At 40.1% G+C, this 21121-nt stretch overlaps 1 protein-coding gene across 3 annotated transcripts in view; it reads right to left on the reverse strand.

Moving 5' to 3' along the window:
* Window positions 1-21121, reverse strand: part of MTM1 (myotubularin 1) — a 108154-nt gene that overhangs the window by 24421 nt on the left and 62612 nt on the right. For all 3 annotated transcript variants that reach the window (XM_009198429.3, XM_009198431.2, XM_003918407.3), the window contains exons 7-9: window positions 8258-8341; window positions 5858-6007; window positions 1499-1687 (exon numbers count right to left, since the gene is read on the reverse strand). In XM_009198429.3, coding sequence (XP_009196693.1) covers window positions 1499-1687; window positions 5858-6007; window positions 8258-8341 — 423 coding nt within the window. The remainder of the gene's footprint in view (window positions 1-1498; window positions 1688-5857; window positions 6008-8257; window positions 8342-21121) is intronic.

The following is a 21121-nucleotide window of genomic DNA, read 5'->3' on the forward strand; positions in this document are numbered from 1 at the left end:
CCTGAGTGTTAAAAAGGCCTTCAGGAATTCTATTTCTAGAATGAGCTTTAGAGTTAATTAGTGTATCCATTTCATGCATTTTAATATTCTAAAATATTCTTTGTAAATACTTCATTGTAATGCTATATCATATCTATTTCAGGCTAAATATGTACATGAAAATATTGCATTATATATATATGTATTCACTCTGAATTATATATGAAAGATAATAGTAACAGAGATATATAAAATTAAGGACAATCCAAGAAGACATTTAGATTTAGATTTCATTTCCTGAATGTTTCACTTACGATTCCTAATTTACTTGTCAATTTAGCTTACTGATTGCTTCACATATAATTTCAAAATCATCTCTGGACCAAAAAACAACCATAGTAACAAACAGCTGGTTCAAAAGCATGCATGGGGATGGGGAGGTGGCCCAGGATTAAACATGTAGGACAGAAGATCCGTGCGCAAATAATGAAGAGTTGAGCTGTGCATGCATGCAGTCCGACACATCCTAGTGCAGACAGACATCACAGATTCTATTGGGAAGCTGCTGCACCTATCTGAGCTGCTCAAGAACTTGTTTTGCTTTCTGGTTCTTATGTTCTAAATAATTGAAGATGCTAGACAAATAACCTCAGGATAAGCAATGTATTAAATATGATGAAATTTAAGCCTACAGCAGATGAGAAACAATAAATCTGAAAGCTGGAATAGGAGTGAGCAATTTAGGGCAGGCCCCTTGTGAGCATTTCAAAGTGACAGCAATGATGGGAGGAGAAGGAAAAGAAAAACAACAAAAAGGAGAAATAGAACGTAAAATGCACACCAATCTGGGGCCATTTAGCATAGGAGCAAACAGCCATACACCTTGCAGCAGCTTCTGAAGGCAGCACTGTGCAGTCACTGATGTTCATGATGACCCTAATCAATTTTAAGTGCATTCAGCATATTCTGCTTACAGCAAAAAGTCAATTGAGACAGACTTCTTTGAAAATGGTCAACTTTGTGTATATGTTTGTGCTTGGAAAACTCACATACGTGGATTTATTCATTTCTTGAATTATCTTATGTAAATGAGAATGCACATATGTGAGTATATACGGGTATGGGGGAGGGAGTGTTTGGGTAGCATACAAATTTAGTATTTTAATAATTACAGCTTCCCATAGCTCCTTACAGATGCCTCAATAGTGTACACAATGAGTGATCATCCACAGCTGAAAGGGCTTTAAAGAGAATCTAACTTTTTCCTGCCAAGGTCCTGGCCAAAACCCAACTTCATAGTCTAGACATGCCTATTTACCTAAAGTTTATTTGCATTTGATTTTGATGTATTCAATTTTGTTTAAGTTTTGTGATTACAACTACTTTATATCTAAGAGAACTGGTTTTCTTAACTATTAATTTAAACCCATGTGTTTCTATACCATGGCAAAAACATTCACAGAAAACACTGCATTCCATATGTAAGCTAAGTGTCCAGCACATCACTAAGTCCACTCACCTTGTTGGCCACTGCATTTACGCTGGGTCTTGCATCATAGATGGTGAGTTTGGAAATCTGTTTATTAGTCTCCCTGATAACATCGAGATATTTCTCATCATCTTTATTTCGTTTCCCACTCATACCGACAAGAGGCTGACTGCAACGCACAATGACTGTCTTATTTTCTGGATGAATCCATGACAGCACCTATGGTTAGGTCAGAAAGTTTAAGCTATCAAGAAAGCCAATCTCCAAGCAAACAATTAAAACTGCAAACCATAAAGCACTGATAGTTATCAAGAAGTGAATCTGACAGTGCTAAAATAGAATACTTGTTCAATTGCAATCTCACTGTGTGCGTGTGCCCAGAGACATGCATTTAATAATATAACTCAGAAACAAATACAACTACCAGTCTTTTCTTAATTAGCACCACATCCAATAGAAATTAATTGCTTACCTAAAAATAGTTATATCACTTAAAGGAAATTGAAAGCTTGATCCTATTTTAATTATGTAGCTTGCACTGGATTTGTTATCATATAGAAGCAGCTTTGGCAAAAAGTGAGAGGTAAAGGAAATCGTCTCTGGTACAATATGTTTCTCATAATACCAACTCATGCCTACAGATCATTTTCCCGACAGTCTCAATTCTAGAATCTAACACAGGAAGGAAGAAAACCCAAGGGGAGCAAAACGAATCTCAGGACAGCCCAAAGAGCGAAGGTCTGCTTGTCTCCACAGTGCAATGTGGACATCCACTGCCTAGGAGAGCTCATCAAATCCTGATTCAGAACCTGCCTTCTCTAATTTTATACACAAGTCTAGTACATTTGCTCCCTGGTTTCCAAGCTCATAGCATGTGAAAAGTAATACACATAAAAGGTAGCTAATAATGTAATATACCAAAAATGACAGAATTGTACACTTGAGATGGGAAATTGTTTGGTATGTGAAGTAGATCTCAATAAAGCTGTTAAAAATGGGGAGCTGGAGAACTGCAGCACAGTGGGCGACAATGTGGACTTTGGGGTCTAGTGCCATCTCTGCCACGGCTCTAACCTCAGGCATTTCACTCGCAGCTTCTCTGGCTTTCCTTTCCTCTTCCATAAAATGGGGAGAATAATATAATCTCATAGGGTTGCTGGGGGGCCTGAAGAAGAATGCCCAGAAAGTCTGCAATAAACAGTGGCTCGTGTTAGCTTATAGAGGCAGGCCCAGCAGCCAGGAAAGTCAGTTAACAAAAACTACAAAATGCAGACACAAAGAACTAAAGAAGCATAACCACGTGGGCTTACTCAACATAACACCAAATTCCCTGATGTCTCTGAAGTTACCTACCTCACGATGGCAAATGACAAACATTGATGTTTATAAAAATGAGTGTTTATAATGACAACAGGTTATTGAAAAAAGATTACACGATAATATTTATTCATTCTCAGAACAAATATGGTCCTTGCACCATAACAGAGATCAATTAAAAACACCATCGTAGCCCCTGCCTAAGAGTCCAAAGGCTCAGAACTGGGAGCCTTGGAGAAGGTACTAGTAGGACCTAAACCTCCACCTTCCAATCTATAATGCACAGCACATATGAGATCTGCCTTCCCTTCCCTCTATGGCCCTGGTATCAAGAGAGACAAGAGACATGAGATCACTTTAAAGGAGTTATTTGCTACACATTTAAAAGATTTATTATTTGAGAAAGACCCTCATCAAGTTGTAAATTTCAGTCAGACCGTAGGCAATGGCTTCCCTCCCCCAACCCCTCTTCTCTTTGTGGTGCCATGTTAGGAAATGCTACGCCTCTGAGTTGTTTCACCTCTTAATTTCTTTGCAGGAGGGGGGATTCTTACTGGTTTTTGAAAAGGATGCTTATTACAGAGCTAAATAGGTACAAATAATGTTCATTTCACAGCGTCAACTACCATGAGTGCCTTTACAGTACATGGCACTGTATTATTCTTATTAAAATTAATATCTAGAAGCCATAATTAAGGAAGTACACAAATATGTAACCACTGAAAGATGTTTATTACAGCATTATTTATAATAGCAAAAGATTAAGCAGAAGCTGAATGTCTCACAATGGAAAACTGATTAAATAAATCTTGGTACACCTACACACCGGCATATGAGCGGATCATATTTAGCAACATGGGAAGCTGTTTACAAGATACTGCTAGATAGAAAAAGACACAAATTATAGAATAATTTCTATAGACTGAGACACAAATTATAGAATAATTTCACTTTTTTCAAATATATATATATATATATTTAGAAGGAACATATATACATGTTTAGAAGGAAGTCTGAAAGGATATATACCAACAATGTTAACACTGGTTCTCACTAGGTGGCAGACTCCTTTTTGCTTATCAGTATTTTTTATAATGCTTAAAATGAACGTGCATTACTTGTACACTAAAGACTCAGAAAATTAAGACAAATCTGTTTGAGAATAAGAGAATACATTAATGGAAACATTTAATGCACGTTGATTATTTCTCTACCCAGCGATATTTTATTATAGTTTGTATCTTATTTATACACGAAATAAGATCTCTTTCCCATCACTTCCTTTTGTATTTTTACATGAGCTTTTATAAAAAGAACCGACTATCAGATATTAATGATTTCACATTAAAGGCACATATGTTTTCTGGGTGTAAGCAAAGCTCTGAGACTTACCCCACAGCCGGGTGGTTAAAAAGTATACTGAAAAGAACATACTACCATGCTTAATAGTACCTAATAGTAGATCTCTAAATATGTAGAGGTGATGGGGAACTTAGTCTTTCCTATAAAAGCTATTTTAGGAAAAATAAATATAAATTGGTGGCCACAATAAAGTAAGAAGGATCAATAACATGACTAAATAAAAAGTTAGGAAATTCTGTCTGCTCTACAGTGGACACTCATTCATTCAGAATAACGGGGACTACTGGATCAAGATGGTAACCAAGCATGGTGGAAAGGGCACAGTTGTTTAATTTTCTCTGTTTCAAATCCCATGGAATACACCTACATACACAAATGACACAGTAGGTGCTCAATAAATATGAACTGAATGAATACATGAACAAAACTGAGCCAGGCGACCCTAGCCCAGTTGTCCTTGTGAGCAAGGCATGTATTATTAGCAAGACAGCCAGCCAGGGTAGGGGTGTAGTCTGTGGCTATGGTACAGAAGAGCATGTCCAAACAGAGCACAGGAAGACTGAACTTGTAACCCTAGCTTCATTAGCACCATGTTCTAACAACATGAGCTAAAGAACATACTTTCAAGTACAATTTATATCGTGAAGATATGGACACTAGTAACTAGAGAAGTAAATTTTTAAAAAATCATTAATAAGGCATTTATTAATTTTAATAATAGTGCTATAGTGGAAAAACATGACAGACACTGCCTTAGAAGAATAATCACAGTTAACATCACTAATAATGGGACAAATCAACAGCATGTCTCCTAAGGTGGTGCACTGAGAACACAGCATCACTTCTGCGGTTTTATGGCTAGAAGTGTGTTAACAAGTGAATTTAAAAAAAATTACAATTCATATTAGGCTGACAGAATACAAAGTATTGCACAAATATCCTTTTAAGGAAAAAAATGTCTAGACTTGAAGAAGGCAAGGTGACATTAAGTCTTAATTTCTTCAACCTTTGTTTTTAAACATTTACTTAGTAGGAAAAAAAAAACCCAATGTACTTATGACAGACCCTGAAAATTAGCAGGGGAGAATATCTAAATTTTTAGTCAATTTTTGTCAATGTTGGACAGTATGACATGCCCATTAATATTTAAGGACCAAAAGAGAGCTTTGTGAACTAGGTGCAATGATACCATATGGATACTGTCTGGAATAATCTATACTTGACTCCAGTTAGACAATGGTATTGGGGCAGCCTGCAAAGGTGATGGGGGTGAGCTCATGGTGAGTATATGTCAAAGTCTGTGCTGACACACTCTATAACAAGACAGTGTGTTCTTTCCAGCATGATTTATCTGACATTTATCAAGAGCCTATCATATAGTATCACGTATTGTGCCACAAAGACGAAAGTCATAAGGAGCCTGTCCTTCCTTGCTTCCTTCCACACAGCACTTGGTTCCCATTACGTGCAGCCCCTCTCTCGTAGAGAGCTCTTTACTTGCATTCATTCTCGATCCTTAGTTGCAAGCTCCTAGAAGGCAGGTGACGGCACACTTCTTCTCCAATCTGGTATGGTGCTTTGCACTCAGAAAGCACTTGGTAAGTATTTTTGGGGACAGAATTCCAAAAGGACCGTTCTCTAAGTTATACGACTACCATTCTTATGGACTAAAAGGTGCTCTTCGAGAGAAACATTAATTGCAGTACTCACTGGAATTCGATTTCGGGACCTGAAAGTTGCAACTCTCCGGAGGTCATCATCTGAGGCACGATACGGAACCACCAAAAGAGCAGGGTAAGTGTCACAGAGCTCATAGCACTTATTAATAAAAGTGATTCTCCAATGGTGATTGGGCAAGCCCTGTGAGGAAAAAAAGGCAATTCAAGTCAGTATTGCTTGACTTCATCTCTGGATTTGGCCTTGGGCCTCTTTTCTTCCTTCTAGCAATATGTGCACATGCCTCTTTGACCACAGGGTGATGACGGTCTACCTATTTATAATAAGGGTGCCAAATCAATAATCCAGACAACGTAAGAACACAAGACAAAACATTGGTGGTTTTTACAGTTCTAAACTATACTTTGTAAATACAGATTCTCTTGAATTCAAAGGAACTCATCTTCCTTTATTTTGTGTCCACATATTCTTTACTACCTGTACCACACAGATAAACCCAAGTTCATCCCCCGCCCATGCACCCCTCCCATCCCCTAAAAAATTACCCTGCTTCATCTTAATCTGGGTCTAACTGAGGGTAGAAAAGAGATCAGGCAACTTCCTCTCCCTGCTCAAAATAGAGTGAATGCTTCAGTCTGCTCCAAAGTGGAAAGAGGCTGAGCTCATGAAGAAAATCACAGAGGGGAAGTAAAGGAAAACCCCTCTGGGGAGGCTCATTTCGCCACCTCCGATGAGTTTTTTTCAATCAAGTTGATCGGAATCGAAGATCGCCCTATAGGTTGTGTTAGAAATACAGTCATTTGCATTTTAAGCAGACTGTTAATGTGACAGGGAGACACAGAAGACACCTCCCACCCGATCATCTCCCCACAAAATTGTATTTAGTATGGAAAAGATTCAGAGGTGGTGGAATATTCTCTCCCCATTCTCACAAATGCACAGATACACACATGAAAGTGAGCTATGTGGGTGTTTGCTTTGGGGACAGACATTGTACCTTTTCTTTAGGTCTGGCCCTAGAGACCACGGACCAAACAGATGTTGAGTCTGATGCTGAGTCCAATTAGACAGTTATAAGTCCCATCAGAAAGTTATAAGAAAAAAAGATTGAATATAATGGCAGTGTAGAACAAAATACCTTCAACAGTTCATATATGCATGCAATCTTAAAAACAGGAACTGTTTTATTTCAAGCTAGAAGCTTTGAACTAAAAAAAAAAAAAAAAGTCTTAATGTTATCAATAACACTTCAAAAATTAGGTAAAAATATTTTAATACATCATTTACAGAGGCCTCCAAAACATGCAAAATGTTTTCATGGTCCTTCTTCTGCCTCAATAGCTAGTCCAGAACAGAAGCCATTAAAATGGGAGGAGCGCAAAGCCTTAGAAAACTCAACAGTCTAAACGTGACTTATGGAAGCAACAGGATATACTATCTCACATGTGTTCTAGAGCTAAACTCCTGCACCCAAATTCCAGAGTGTCAAATCTGTTCATGAATATGCAAACCGTTGATTAAGACTAAAACAGGAAATCAATCCAGGTTTTTCATGGTGAAGGTGGTGACTAGATGGTTCTTCTCAAGTCTAGGGTTCTATGATTTTACTTTATATTCACTAACTTTTCATATAAAGCAAATGGGCTTGATCTGATTCTCAAATCTCATCCAACAAAACTTTTCAATTATCTTAAGAGCTTTGTAGAACCAGAATTGTGAATAATCCCATTGTACAACTCCTAGCTGTCTATAAATTTGGTTATACCAGAGGTCAAACTGTGGCTCTTGTTACATATTATGCACAGAATTCCCTTCACAAAAATACTGCAAGAGACTTTTGTTCCTGAACAGCAACATGAGACCAAGCCTCTTGCCTTTATTATAGCAAATAAACATGCATGTAGGTGACATTCATGTAAGAGAGCAGTAAAGGCAATTATAATGTACACTTATCAAAGCTTTCTTGAAAAAGACATCACTACAGGGAACCAGTTCTAATTCATTTGAATCTGCAAACTGAAATGAATATAATTTAAATCTAGCTGCAAGTAATAGTTAAGCTCCCAAACATGCATATACATAGCAACATCAAGTCCTAAAGTGTAACTTCTAAAATGTTTGGCTTTTCTAAATCCTAAGTATTTAATTCATTTCATAAACAACACAAAATTGATGCTCTTCATATAGGGAAGGAAATAGAATTTAGTGATCCAGCCTTCCATGCAGCTTGCATATGGCAATGGAATGAGCTTATAAGTTATACAGTAACAGATAGAATGAGATATATTGTACAAAATGTGGATAATATCACCACCATGGAAAAGATATTTAGCAAGGATGTTGCTGATCTTCAGAAAGCATGGCTGATGACATACTGTCATAATGCATGTTTCAGGTTCATCACATAACAGACAATAGCATCTAACAACTTACCTGCCTCCTGTATTCTTCCACTGGATTGTAAACTGTCCATCCATCCACGTTAAACTTTTCTTCATTTAAAAATGCAAATAATGGCTAGAAAAGGCAAAAAATAAATAAAGTTCAGTGTGAAAGAATAGTCTACTATTATAGTACATCCTTTGATTTCTCGCAAAATAAATTTCGCCAGATTTGCTGACCATGAAATTACAACCCAAACCAAGACTTATAACAAAACAACAACAACAACAACAATAACAAAAACGGTGGAAAACTCAGATCGGACTTACGCTAACTTCTATCTTGAGTAATAGAAAGAAGCCTCAATTTTCTATGGCTATAAATCTCTCAATTGTTCTTTTAATGATGTTCCACAAAAAAATCAGATTACCAGACCAAAAAGTGCCTATCAATTTTAAACAGTATTAGCAATTGATCAGGTACAAGCCACTAAAAAGAAAGAAGGAAAGGAAGAAAAATAAAATTCATGAATTATTGTTAAAACGGTGCAACTGTCTCAAAAGGGAACAATGACGTGTTTATTTTTTAAAAAGACAGGATATTAAGAAAACTCTGAGTTAACTGTTCTCTGTGAATTCTGAATCAATGCCCTGGTTTCTGTGAAATGGCAGGACTCAGACCTCTCACTTCTTCTCTATCTATACTCACCCTCAAAGTGCTGTTGATACATTTGATAGCCCCAAATACCATCCATATTCTAGTGACTAGTAAGGACCTATCATTCTCCAGCATCCCCTCTGAATTCCAGACTTGGCTATCCAAGTGTCCACTCTACCACCCCACCAGACTGCCTAAGAGGCATCTGGAGAACTCTCAACACATCCAAAGCCAAACACCCTTGGCTTCCCCTACCCAGTCCTGCTCTTCCCACAGTCTCCCCATTTCAGTATATGACAGCCCCGTCCTTCCAGCTGATTGAGCTGAAAACCTTGGATTCATCTTTGTCACCACATGGCTACCACCCTGGTCCATGCCTCCATGATCTCTTACTTGGTTGATTACAAAAACCTAACTGCTCCCCTGCTTTCATCTTTGTACTTCTCAAATCAGGGTGACAGTGTCATAGGTCAGATCAAGTCCTTTCCTTGCCCCAAATCCTCCTGTAGCTTTCTACTTTGTGAGGAGTAAAGGTGGAAGTCCTTCCAATGGCTTATGCAGCTGTCTGCCATCTGGCCATCTCCCCCACCACATCTCTGCTCTCAGACTCACTTGCTCCATGGGAGTCACACCTGCCTCCTGTGCCACTCCCTAAAGGCACCAAGCACATGCCATTCTCAGGGCCTTTGCGGCTACTATTCCATCTGCCTGGAATTCTTTTACCTCATGGCTTCTTGTCTTACTTCTCTCACATCTCTGATCCAATAATCTTAATCAGTAAGACCTTCTCTGACACCCTACAGAAAAACATGTTACCCTCAAACAGCATTCCCTATTCCCATCTGATTTTCCCTATCGCTTATGATCATTTGCCATATTACATATGTACTTGTTCACTGTACATATATACTATCCCCTCCCCTAGAACATGGGCTCCATGAAAGTACACACTTGCTTCATTCCCATCCTTTATCCCCAGTAACTACAATGGCACCTGGTCAGAGGGAGGCAGAACACAGGCTTGCTGACCGAATGAAGACATGAAGGCCCACACAGCCCCTGTACAACCACCTTCTCTGGAGGCGCTGCGTCTGGGCACTTTTCCTCTATGTAGCTCCCTCCCCATCCATTTTCCTCTGTCATCAGACTAATCACTTTGAACACCAGTGTTCCCTCCCCTACAACACAGTGTATTTCTGGAAAAGCATCTTTCAGCAGCAACAGTTTTCTGCATGTGAATGGCAAGAAGTTTAAGGTGAAAACTGCCCAAGAACATGCTCTCCAGAATGTCTTCTCAAACTTTCCCAAGCACGCAGCACGCTCTGCAGGTCTCAACTCTGGCAGCGCTAGGCCTGAGTGCTGTTTATTCTGGATGGCTGGCATGATAAGCACGCACTGATAATGACGCTGACCTAGCTAAGCAATGCACTGAGGCTTTAACCTGACACTGAATCCACAGCAATGCTTACTTATTCCGTACCACTGGGGAAAATAAGTGATTTCTGTTAAGTTTAACTTAAAGACAGAGGGATTTGGGGTGAAAATAGCACTAAAATGTTTGGTGCACTCCTTTATCCATAAACAGAATATATGGGACATGCCTAAGCATTCTCTTGGCAATATATCATTACTGTGAACATCTGATACTGCACTGGTCAGTACTTGGCACAGGTAAACATTCAGGATTGTTGAATGATTTGAATGATGTGCTGTTAACATGGTTGTAGATGGTTTGAGACCTAAGGCTCTACTATCACTTTAGAAGAAAACCTAGAACTTGCTTTCTTGAAATAAGTTCCTGACCTCAACATGATTTTTGTTCATTTGTTTGTTTTTAGTTATTTGCATCTTTCCCATGAAGCTCAAGTGAATATGGCAGCTTTTAAAAACCAAAGAGAAAAATTCCTAAATTGAAGGCCCAGATAAAGCTTTCCTTCCAGAAAAAAATCATCATGTGTAGTAATGCTATCAGTATTAACTTTCAAGCAGTATTTTCAACCTAAGTTACTATTTTTTAATCACTAATGTTAAAGCACCTTCTTATTTTTGCTTCCAATATTCCTATATCTTACATGAAAATTTCTAAGTTTACGAAATTGTTATCAGAAGATCAAAGTTATATGGCCTAAACAAAAATTATCTACATAACTTCCTTAATATGTTTTATAAGAGAACCTGAACAGAGGCAACATCAAATTTTTTTGGTCATTAGTATGAGACTGAGACAATGTCCCCATGGTAACCACACATCAGGTGGCCTCTCTCATGAGATCACTTCTACAATGACACTTCACATTCTGACTAATATCCAGAATGAGTCAACTAACTGGTATCCTTTAATCCGAAACATGCCTATTAGAATTGGTGACAAAAACAACTCCCAGTTTACTCTTGATGCTAAGAGCCAGGCTTGGACCCCAAATATTTCAGGACGAATTATGAATCGCACAACAGCCAAATATTTCTCCTCATGAAGTACATAGCAACGTATCTAATATTGCATTGGAGCTTAGGGTAGAAGAGACTGGGTGCTTAAATCAATATTTTCACCATTCCAATAAATTAGCTTACAAACACAAAAAAACATTTTTCAAAAAGCATTACTAGGTGGTGTTTATGTGGTGTTTTTCTTTAAAAACTAAGTTTTCCATAAGCTACTTGGTTCAGCTGAAGTGAGCAGTCTGAAAGAGCCAATGCCACCATTTTCTAAACTTGAAAGTATGAGGACTGGCCGGGCGCGGTGGCTCAAGCCTGTAATCCCAGCACTTTGGGAGGCCGAGGCGGGTGGATCACAAGGTCAGGAGATCGAGACTATCCTGGCTAACATGGTGAAACCCCGTCTCTACTAAAAATACAAAAAACTAGCCGGGCGCGGTAGCGGGCGCCTGTAGTCCCAGCTACTTGGGAGGCTGAGGCGGGAGAATGGCGTGAACCCGGGGGGCGGAGCTTGCAGTGAGCCGAGATCGCGCCACTGCACTCCAGCCTGGGAGACACAGTGAGACTCCGTCTCAAAAAAAAAAAAAAAAAAAAAAAGAAAGTATGAGGACTTACTTTTCAGACATATTTTCTTTTTTTCTTAAGGATTAAGAGAATATAGGCTCTCAGAGTAACATAAAGTTGGATTATTACAAAAACAAAAATAAATAACAGAACACATTCATCTGTACCTCATTATCAAAAAGTATAAAATTCCTTACAAGTGGCAACTTGTTACAAACCTAATTAAAACTCCTATTTCAAAATTGTTAAAGCCTAAAGTGAATAGGTTATATGTCTTGAGGTTTTTAGCTGTCATTTACTTTCTCTTCCAGACAATGTATTCTTTAACACTTTATTAATGTGTTGACACTTTCAACTATTATTCTTAAATATAACCTTGGGTCAAATTTTGACCCTTAATTTGGGAACTCTAAATCACATGGAGAGAGCTGGCTCTGGAGTATTTTCCATTATAACTATCAAGCAGGGCATCTTGTTTGCTAAATGGGTAATGATAAAGCTTACTCAATGAACATGTCCAAGTACTGATTTCATCGCCTATGGAAAATTCAAGAATGATTCGGTCCCAGTTGAGCAAAGTCTTAGGCAGAGAAGACGTTTTGCTGAGCATCACCTTTCAGTTGATGCTTCAGCAAGTCCTACATGGCTTTTTTCTAGGGCGCAGTCCTTATCTAGGGCTCTGCCTCAGAATCAGGGGTGAAGTGGGCTGCTTTTTCCAGATACTAAACCATGCCCTGTGCCCTGCCTCACCCCTACTGAACCAGAATCTCTAGGGGGTGACTTTCTACCTCCTTGGTCCTAGAAGGGCCATGTGGGATGTACCAGAACTCTCAGGAATGTAGCCTAAGGATTCTGTGTGGTCAAGCTGTTAGGGAGCTCTTTAGTTTGTTTTAGATTATTTTGAAATAATTATAGATTCACAAGAAGTAAATCTTCAGCCAGCCTCTCCAGGTGTTAACATCTTGTATAACTTTTAGCACAATATCAAAATCAGGAAACTGACAGAAAATACTCTCAAATGGCCACCCTCACCTTCCTCAAGTGAGCAAGTCACATCTTCCTTAATTTTGCTCTATATTAGTATTTGGGCATTTCATCAATTCACAATTCACTAGATCCCTACTAGTCAGGAGATACTGTACATGGAGACTTTTTTTTTTTAAGCAATCATGTGCATTGTTTCCGGATTAAAAATAGCACAATGTAACATTTGAAAAATGTTAAAGGACAAACTTGAGATGAAACTCTCTGATTTCACACCAGGGATAAAAAACAGCTCTGACATAGGGAATATAACTTGTCATTTTAATTTAGCTACATTTATCACTGTAACTTCTAGGGGTAAAGACTCTGAAATGACAATAGATTTTAGCTTTCACTTAATTAGCCATTATTTTTAAATGGCACCTATATAAAGATGCACTGATTTCCTTAAAACATCTAGATTGGATTTTTTGTTGATTTAGCAGAATCTATAAATATTAAGCAACTCTTGAGTTTCCTTTGAGGATGGACAGCTGTCTGTCACTGTTATAGGCTCTCTCCAGCTCATAATCAGGGGAATAAATTGATAAACTATGAACATTTAAAAGTGTTTTCAAATGATGTTAACAGCACGCAATGGCACAATTGATGAACATGATTTTTCAGGAAGATGACTCTTAATGACCTATGTTCTCCAAATACCTAAACTTAAAACTTCAGGGAACCACTTACTAACTGCTTCTGTTTTGTTTGTTTGTTTGTTTGTTTTTGTTTTTGGAGACAGAGTCCTGGCTCTATCGCCCAGGCTGAAATGCAGTGGTGCCATCTTGGCTCACTGCAACCTCCGCCTCCTGGGTTCAAGCAATTCTCGTGCCTCAGCCTCCAGAGTAGCTGGGACTACAGGCACGCATCACCATGCCCTGTGCCCTGCCTCACCCCTACTGAACCAGAATCTCTAGGGGGTGACTTTGTATTTTAGTACAGACAGGGTTTCACCACATTGCCCAGGCTGGCCTTGAACTCCTGAGCTCAGGCAATCTACGACCCTTGGCCTTTCAAAGTGCTTGGACTACAGGCGTGAGCCACCACATCTGGCCTAACTGCTTCTTTCTGGATTAAATTTTGTAACGTTTGAACAGGAATTGAAGCTAGCTTTTTTTTTTTTTTCCGAATTTGATTCCTGAAATTAAAGACAGTCATCTTTTTAAAAAGCTTCCATCTACCATTTAAGGATACAGTAATGTAAAATTACCTCATTTTCATCTCTTAGATTAAACTTTAGAAACAAGACTTGTTCATGTAAGAAAAAAATGCTTTCATTAAAATTGGAAGGGAAAGTCTAAAATTTTAAAGAACCATAGGACGTACTGATATTTGGTAAAGCTTATAATTCTAACGCCCTAATGCTAGATAATGCTTTCTGTGTATTTCACACGACTTGACACAGTAAGTTCATTTATATCAGTTTTGATGCAGTTATTCCAAAAACCTGACAAAAGTTAAACAGGTCAAAAGCAGCTAGCACATAAATTACCATTTATACTTCTGTTTGCATAAACAATTCTCCTAATCCTATTTCTACTACTGACTAAATCAGTACCTCTGGGGGAAATGGCTTGATATTCCTGTGTCATCATTGTCTTCATATATAAACGTACATATTTATTTATTCAGGAAAGGACCACAAATGTACATTTGAAATGTCATTTGAAACTATTCTGGAAAAAAGAATATTCTTTACAACTTGTCCACTATCGTAATCATTTAAGGTTGAGATTTCTGAGGGTTCATAAATTGTCCCTCTTCTCACTATAGTTCTCTCTCCTGGCAATTTTGGCCACATCTATGCAAATGCTAATGACATGATGTGGATGTGATCCAGGCCTACCAAATAAAGCTCTCCCCAAGCCAGAGCTCTGGATCTATGTAGTCATCTGTCTCCCAGGTATCTCTGCCTGGCTGTCTCACAGACACTCTTAACTCAACATATCCAAAATGGAACTTGCCACCTCTTCCTCACTCCCTTCCTAGAGTCCCCATCTCAACCACTGGCCCCACCATCAGTCTGGTTATCCAGGGTGGATTCTTCCCTCTCTATCATCCCATCCTCCCTCATAACTACATTCAGTCAACCACCAAATCCTGATTTTACCATCTGAATCTTTCTCAAAAGCATCATCTGGAATCCCTGTCCACTGCCCTATTTCAAGCCCTCATCATCAAGGACTGAGGTGACTAACAAAAATCCCCAGAAATGGTCTTCCTCTCTCCTCCACTCCCGTCCCCTCTACCTCCTCTGCACACACTGCAGCCCAGCAATCTTTTTGAAATGGAAATTTAATCATGCCACATTACTGCTTGAAACCATTAAATGGATCCCTTCACCTTCAGATAAAAAGCAGACGTTCTGAGTGGGGAATGTTAGGCTCTGCAACCTTTGGCCCAGCCTCCTCTGCCCCCAGTACTATCTCCTGTTGGTACCCCCACATGCACGCTGTACTCCCGGACACCAAACTGCATGTGGGTTCAGCCTGCATCTGTGCGGCCTCTTTGCATGCCCACAGACTGTTCCTTCAGTATGGCATGTCAATTTCTGCCTGACAAATGCTCCTACTCATCTTTAAGAATCTGACTCCTCTAGGAAGCCCTCCTTTGTGTTCCTGTGACATCCTGTGCACCACTCACTGTATCATATGCATCTGTTTGTTTGCATTACCCAGGAAAACAGCACTCCTTGGGAACAGGAAGTGGGTATCAGCTCTAGATCCCTGAGCACAGCCATAATGTAGCATTCTGTAATTGCTTAAGCAACAGTAGAAAGGAAAAGAAAAAGAAGAGGAACAAGGGGAGGCTGGTTCTACCATACAGTGCAACATCTTATAAAGCTTCAATAGTTAAAAGAGCACACCTGGTGCATGAATAGAATAATTAATGCAAGACGAGAACCTCTTAGAAATAAAATCAAACACACAGAGGAATTTAGTATGAGATAAGGACAGTACTTCAAATCAGCAAACTAGTCACCAAATGATATTGCAACAGGAGGGGAAGAAAAAGTTGGATTCATATCTTATACTTTAACTCCAAATAAATTCCAAATAGATGAAATACTTAAATCTTAAGGAAGAAACCAAATTACTAGAGGAATATGAGATAATTTATTTTATTTATTTTGTTATTTTTTTTGGAGATGGAGTCTCACTCACTCTGTCGCCCCAGCTGGAGTGCAGTGGAGCAATCTCGGCTCACTACAAACTCTGCCTCCCAGGTTCAAGTGATTCTCGTGCCTCAGCCTCGCAAGTAGCTGGAATTACAGGCATGCACCACCACACCCAGCTAATTTTTGTATTTTTAGTAGAGACAGGGTTTCGCCATGTTGGCCAGGTTGGTCTTGAATCCCTGACCTCAGGTGATCTGCCTGCCTCAACTTCCCAAAGTGCTGGGATTGCAAGGCATGACTCACCATACCTGGCTGAGATAATTCCTTATAAGTCTGAGTAGGGAAGATCTTCCTCATTGGGATATAAAGCCGAGAAGCTATAAAAGAAAAGTGTGCAGAAGAATTAACATGGCAGGCCTGAGGCTGCTCTCCTTAGAAAGGCCTGCTTACATGGCTGGCCCTTGCCAGACACTTGGTAATTTGGATTTCAGCAGAGTTCTCACCATTCCCCACTGGAAAGATTGGTTCACTGTGCCTAAACTGTTTGTATAAACAATGTGGTTTACACTGAACTCCTGCTTTTCTTCTGGAAGCCTGGAATTTTCCTTTGTGCTAGGCAGTGGGTGCTTACATGGTCAGCCCTAATAAACACTGTGGACACAAAGTCTCTAATGAGCTTCCCAGGTGGGCAGCATCTCATATGTGCTGCACAACTCATTGCTGGAGGAATTAAGTGCATCCTGTTTGATTCCACTGGACAAGAACTCTGGAAGCCTGTGCCTGGTTTCCTCCGAATTTCAACCCATGTGCCTTTTCTCTTTGCTGGTTTTGTTTTGCATCCTTGTGCTGTAATAAGCCATACCTGTGAGTACAATCATATGCTGAGTCCAGTGAGTCCTCTTATTGAGTCACCACACGTGGGGGTGGTTTTAGAGCCCCTCAACACACAGACTCTCAAATGCTACCAAATGAATAGAAAACAATTCTCCATAGCAAAATCCATCATAAAGTCAAAAAACATACAGGAAAAATATTAGTCACCCATATCAAACATCACTACAGCTATTACATAAAAAGTACCTACAACTAACAAGAAAAAGACCAAACATCCAAACAAAAAATAGGTAAAAGATACAGAGAATGGAGAAATGCAAATACAGATAGCTCAAACCTAAAGATATTCAATTTTACTCAAACAAGATAAATACAAAATAAAACTTAAAGCTACATTTTCACCTATTAGATTGAAAAAGATTAAAAGAGGCCGGACGCGGTGGCTCAAGCCTGTAATCCCAGCACTTTGGGAGGCCGAGACGGGCGGATCACGAGGTCAGGAGATCGAGACCATCCTGGCTAACACTGTGAAACCTCGGCCTCTACTAAAAATCCAAAAACAAAACAAAACAAAACAAAACTAGCCGGCTATTGCAGGGCATGGCCTGCAGTCCCCAGCTACTCGGGAGGCTGAGGCAGGAATGGCGGGAACCCAGGAGGCGGAGCTTGCAGTGGCCGAGACTCCACCACTGCACTCCAGTCCGGGCAAACAGAGCCAGACTCTGCCTCAAAAAAAAAAAAAAGAAAAAAAGAAAAAGATTAAAAGATCAGAAACATACTGGGTTGTTATGGTAAGCAGAATAAAGACTCCAGTCGGGCTGGGGCTCACGCCTCTGTAATCCCAGCATTGGGAGGCCAAGGAGGGCAGATCACTTGAGGTCAGGGTTCAAGACCAGCCTGGCTAACATGGCAAACCCCACCTCTACTAAAATACAAAAAATTAGCCAGGTGTGGTGGCCCATGCCTGCAATCTCAGCCACCGGGAGGCTGAGGTACTAAAAATCGCTGAACTGGGAGGTGGAGGTTGCAGTGAGCTGAGATTGGCGCCACTGCACTCCAGCCTGGGCAACAGAGCAAGACTCTGTTTAAAAAATAATAAGAAGAAGAAGAATGTCTTCCCAAAGATGTCTATGTCCTAATAATCCTCAAACCTTGGTGTTAATGCTAATTACATGGCAATGAGGGATTTACAGCACACGAATGAAGATCGAGGGTGGAGAAGCAGATTCACTGGGCAACGCTTCATCGGTGGATGGAAATAGGTACATACCAGTGTATATAGCTTCTCTCACCATTAGTGTTAAGGTGGAAGGAATGTGAATCAGTTATGTATAGGCTCAACTATCACTGGGTGGGAGAGGCACACAAACTGAAACCTTGGTTGTCTATGAGGAGGGAAATGAGGTGGCTGAAGTGTGCTGAGGAGATATTTTTTCTGTATACTCCTTTACAGTTCCTGAATTGTCAATCATGAACATATATTATCTATTTACAACTTAAATGAAAAGTAAATACTTATTGAATAAATGCTCTTTCTAAAAGCAGAATATTTATTCTCATTGATGCCTTGTTGCTACTGATTCAATAATTGGCCATTTACATTTTGCATCCACCTCGATAAACATTTACTGAGGCTCAGGCCATGAACAAGGTATGAAGTGGAGAAAAGGCAAGGAAGACAGCCTGTCCTTAAGGAGTTGGAAGTTATCCAAAGAGAGATGAGGAGGGCAACACAGAGACTAGTAAAAGCAGCAAGTGCCACAGGTGGGAGAGAAAGCACTATGAGGCTGGTGAGAATGCCCACATTTCTGACAGATGGGGCTTGAGGGACGCTTGTTGGTATCTGAACCACCCCTGCAAGGATAAGACAACCCGACACCTGAACAATAAAAGGCACAAACGGCAGCCAAAACTCCAGAGAATACATGGCCACTGGTGAACACTCCTGCCCACACTCAATTCACTAAGTGAAGACGGTAACAAAAAATGGAGAGTGGTGGGCCACACTGTGAAAGAGACAGAGGTCTGCCTGCAACCCACAGAGAGGGAGTGAACCAGCTGAAGTTTGGGGGCAAGGGTGGAGGTTGTGAACAGAACTTAGAAAGACCTCCAAACAATGTTCCAACAGTTTAGAAGAGAGGAGATGAAGATATAAACTAAGTCAGGCTTAGAGGCAGAACTCTGGATTTAGCATTACGCTACCTAAACAGGGCTGGGTATGGTGGCCTCGCCCTGTAGTCCCAGCACTTTAGGGGGCAGAGGGCAGGGATCCCCTGGAAGCCAAGAGTTTGAGCACTGGCCTGGGCAACACAGTGAGACACCCGACCTAAAAAAAAGAAAAGAAAATAAATCAGCCAGGTAGAGTCATGGATCCCATGGTCCCAGCTACTGAGGAAGCTGAGGTGGGAGGATTACTGAGTCCAAGAGGTCAAGGCGTGTGAGGCTGTGATCACTCACTGCACTCCATCCTGGGTGACAGAGCAAGACCCTGTCTAAAAAAAAAAAGGCCGGGCTGTGGCTCAAGCCTGTAATCCCAGCACTTTGGGAGGCTTCAGATCGGCTGGATCACAGGTCAGGAGATCAAGACCATCCTGGCTAACACGTAGAAACCCCCGCCTCTACTAAAAAATACAAAACTAGCCGGGCTTAGGTGGCTGGCTTGTAGTCCCAGCTACTCGGGAGGCTGAGGCAGGAGAATGATGTAAACCCAGGAGGCGAGGCCAGGTGAGCTGGGAGATCTGGCCACACTGCACTCCAGCCTGGGCGACAGAGCAAGACTCCGCCTCAAAAAAAAAAAAAAAAAAAAAAAAACAAGAAAAAAAAGAAAAGAAAACAAGAAAAGGAAGAAATGAAAACCTCTGATGGCCTTGATTTCGAATGTTCAAATGTGAATGAACAAGAGGATGATGATATCATTAAGAATAACTGGGAACACAGACGAGTGGGTTTCTGGGGCATATGAGAGTCATTTTAAACAGACCTTCGGTGTTGCTTGAAGTTCTGTAACAGCTACAGGGAAACATAAAGCTATAGATTTGGAAGCCATGCTTCTTAGAAAGGCAATGTTCGTGGACATGAGTTTGCCCAGGGCATAATTCAGAGCAAGGACAGACTTTTGTAGAAAACCCATATCTAGATGGTAGAAGGATGCAGAGGAGCCAGAAAAGAAGTGAGAGGCAGAGAATTTAGATCTCAGAAGCTATGGGGAAAGTTAGGTTTCCAAAAAAAGAGGGAGAGATATCTGCAAATGTGATGGTCTATATGCCATAATGGGACTTCTGATGAAAACACATAAAAATGCTGGATATAACTGAGACGTTTTTTACTCAGAAGCCAAAAACTAACTGCAAACAGGAATGCAGACAACAAGAGGAACACACCGGTTTTCACTTTTAGGCCACTTCCAGAACTGGTTTTCCTGGCCTCTTGGGGCACAGGAGATAGGGCCTGAAGACCTGGCCCACCCAAAATGAGGAGTCAAATTAGAAACCTCCCAAGTGCTACACTCAGGGGAAGGATGAATGGGAAAGGACCACCTGGGGACTTCAAGCGAACCTTCCTGTCTAGATTATTGGTGCTGAGCAAGGGAGGAAACAAATCCCTACCACCATCCTCCACTAGAAATTTGTCATCACAAGTCAGCCCTTAAGTAGTATGTGGACCAAACTCACAAAACTTAGATGGTTCCCAAAACATCCAACCTGAGAATTTAATTCATAAGCGTCCCAAACCAGTTGTGCTTCAAGATGCCTGGCAGAAAGAAACACAAATCCTCTCTTGGTAAAACTGCCTTCAGTCATAGCCTCAGAGTATTCTCACAGATAAAGTTCCAAGGAATAGGAATTTGCAGGCAATAATCACAAGACACACCCACATCAGACACGAAGTGCCATGAGCCAGCAAACACACACACCTGTGGTAGAAAAAGGCCACACAGACTCCAGGTATTGTAATCATCAGATGCATATTAGAAATTATATTTAATGTGCTTTCAGAAGTCAAAAAGAGGATAAGAAATCTGAGCACAGAAGAAGAGATTATAAATAATGGCCAAACAAATCTGAAAAACAATCAAATAGAACTTTCATAATTAAAAAAACATAACAATGGAAATTTTAGCAAACAAAAACTCAGATCAGGCACAGCTGAAATAGAAGATAAAACTGAAGAAATTACCCAGCTTACATCTCAAGAGAGACAAAGGAAAGTTCCATCCATCAGTATTCTTTAGATTTTATACATATTTTATAAATATCCTCTTGTATCTACTCAATATTTTA

Source organism: Papio anubis, chromosome X (assembly GCF_008728515.1).
Source record: "Papio anubis isolate 15944 chromosome X, Panubis1.0, whole genome shotgun sequence".
In the NCBI taxonomy this organism is placed as follows: domain Eukaryota; kingdom Metazoa; phylum Chordata; class Mammalia; order Primates; family Cercopithecidae; genus Papio; species Papio anubis.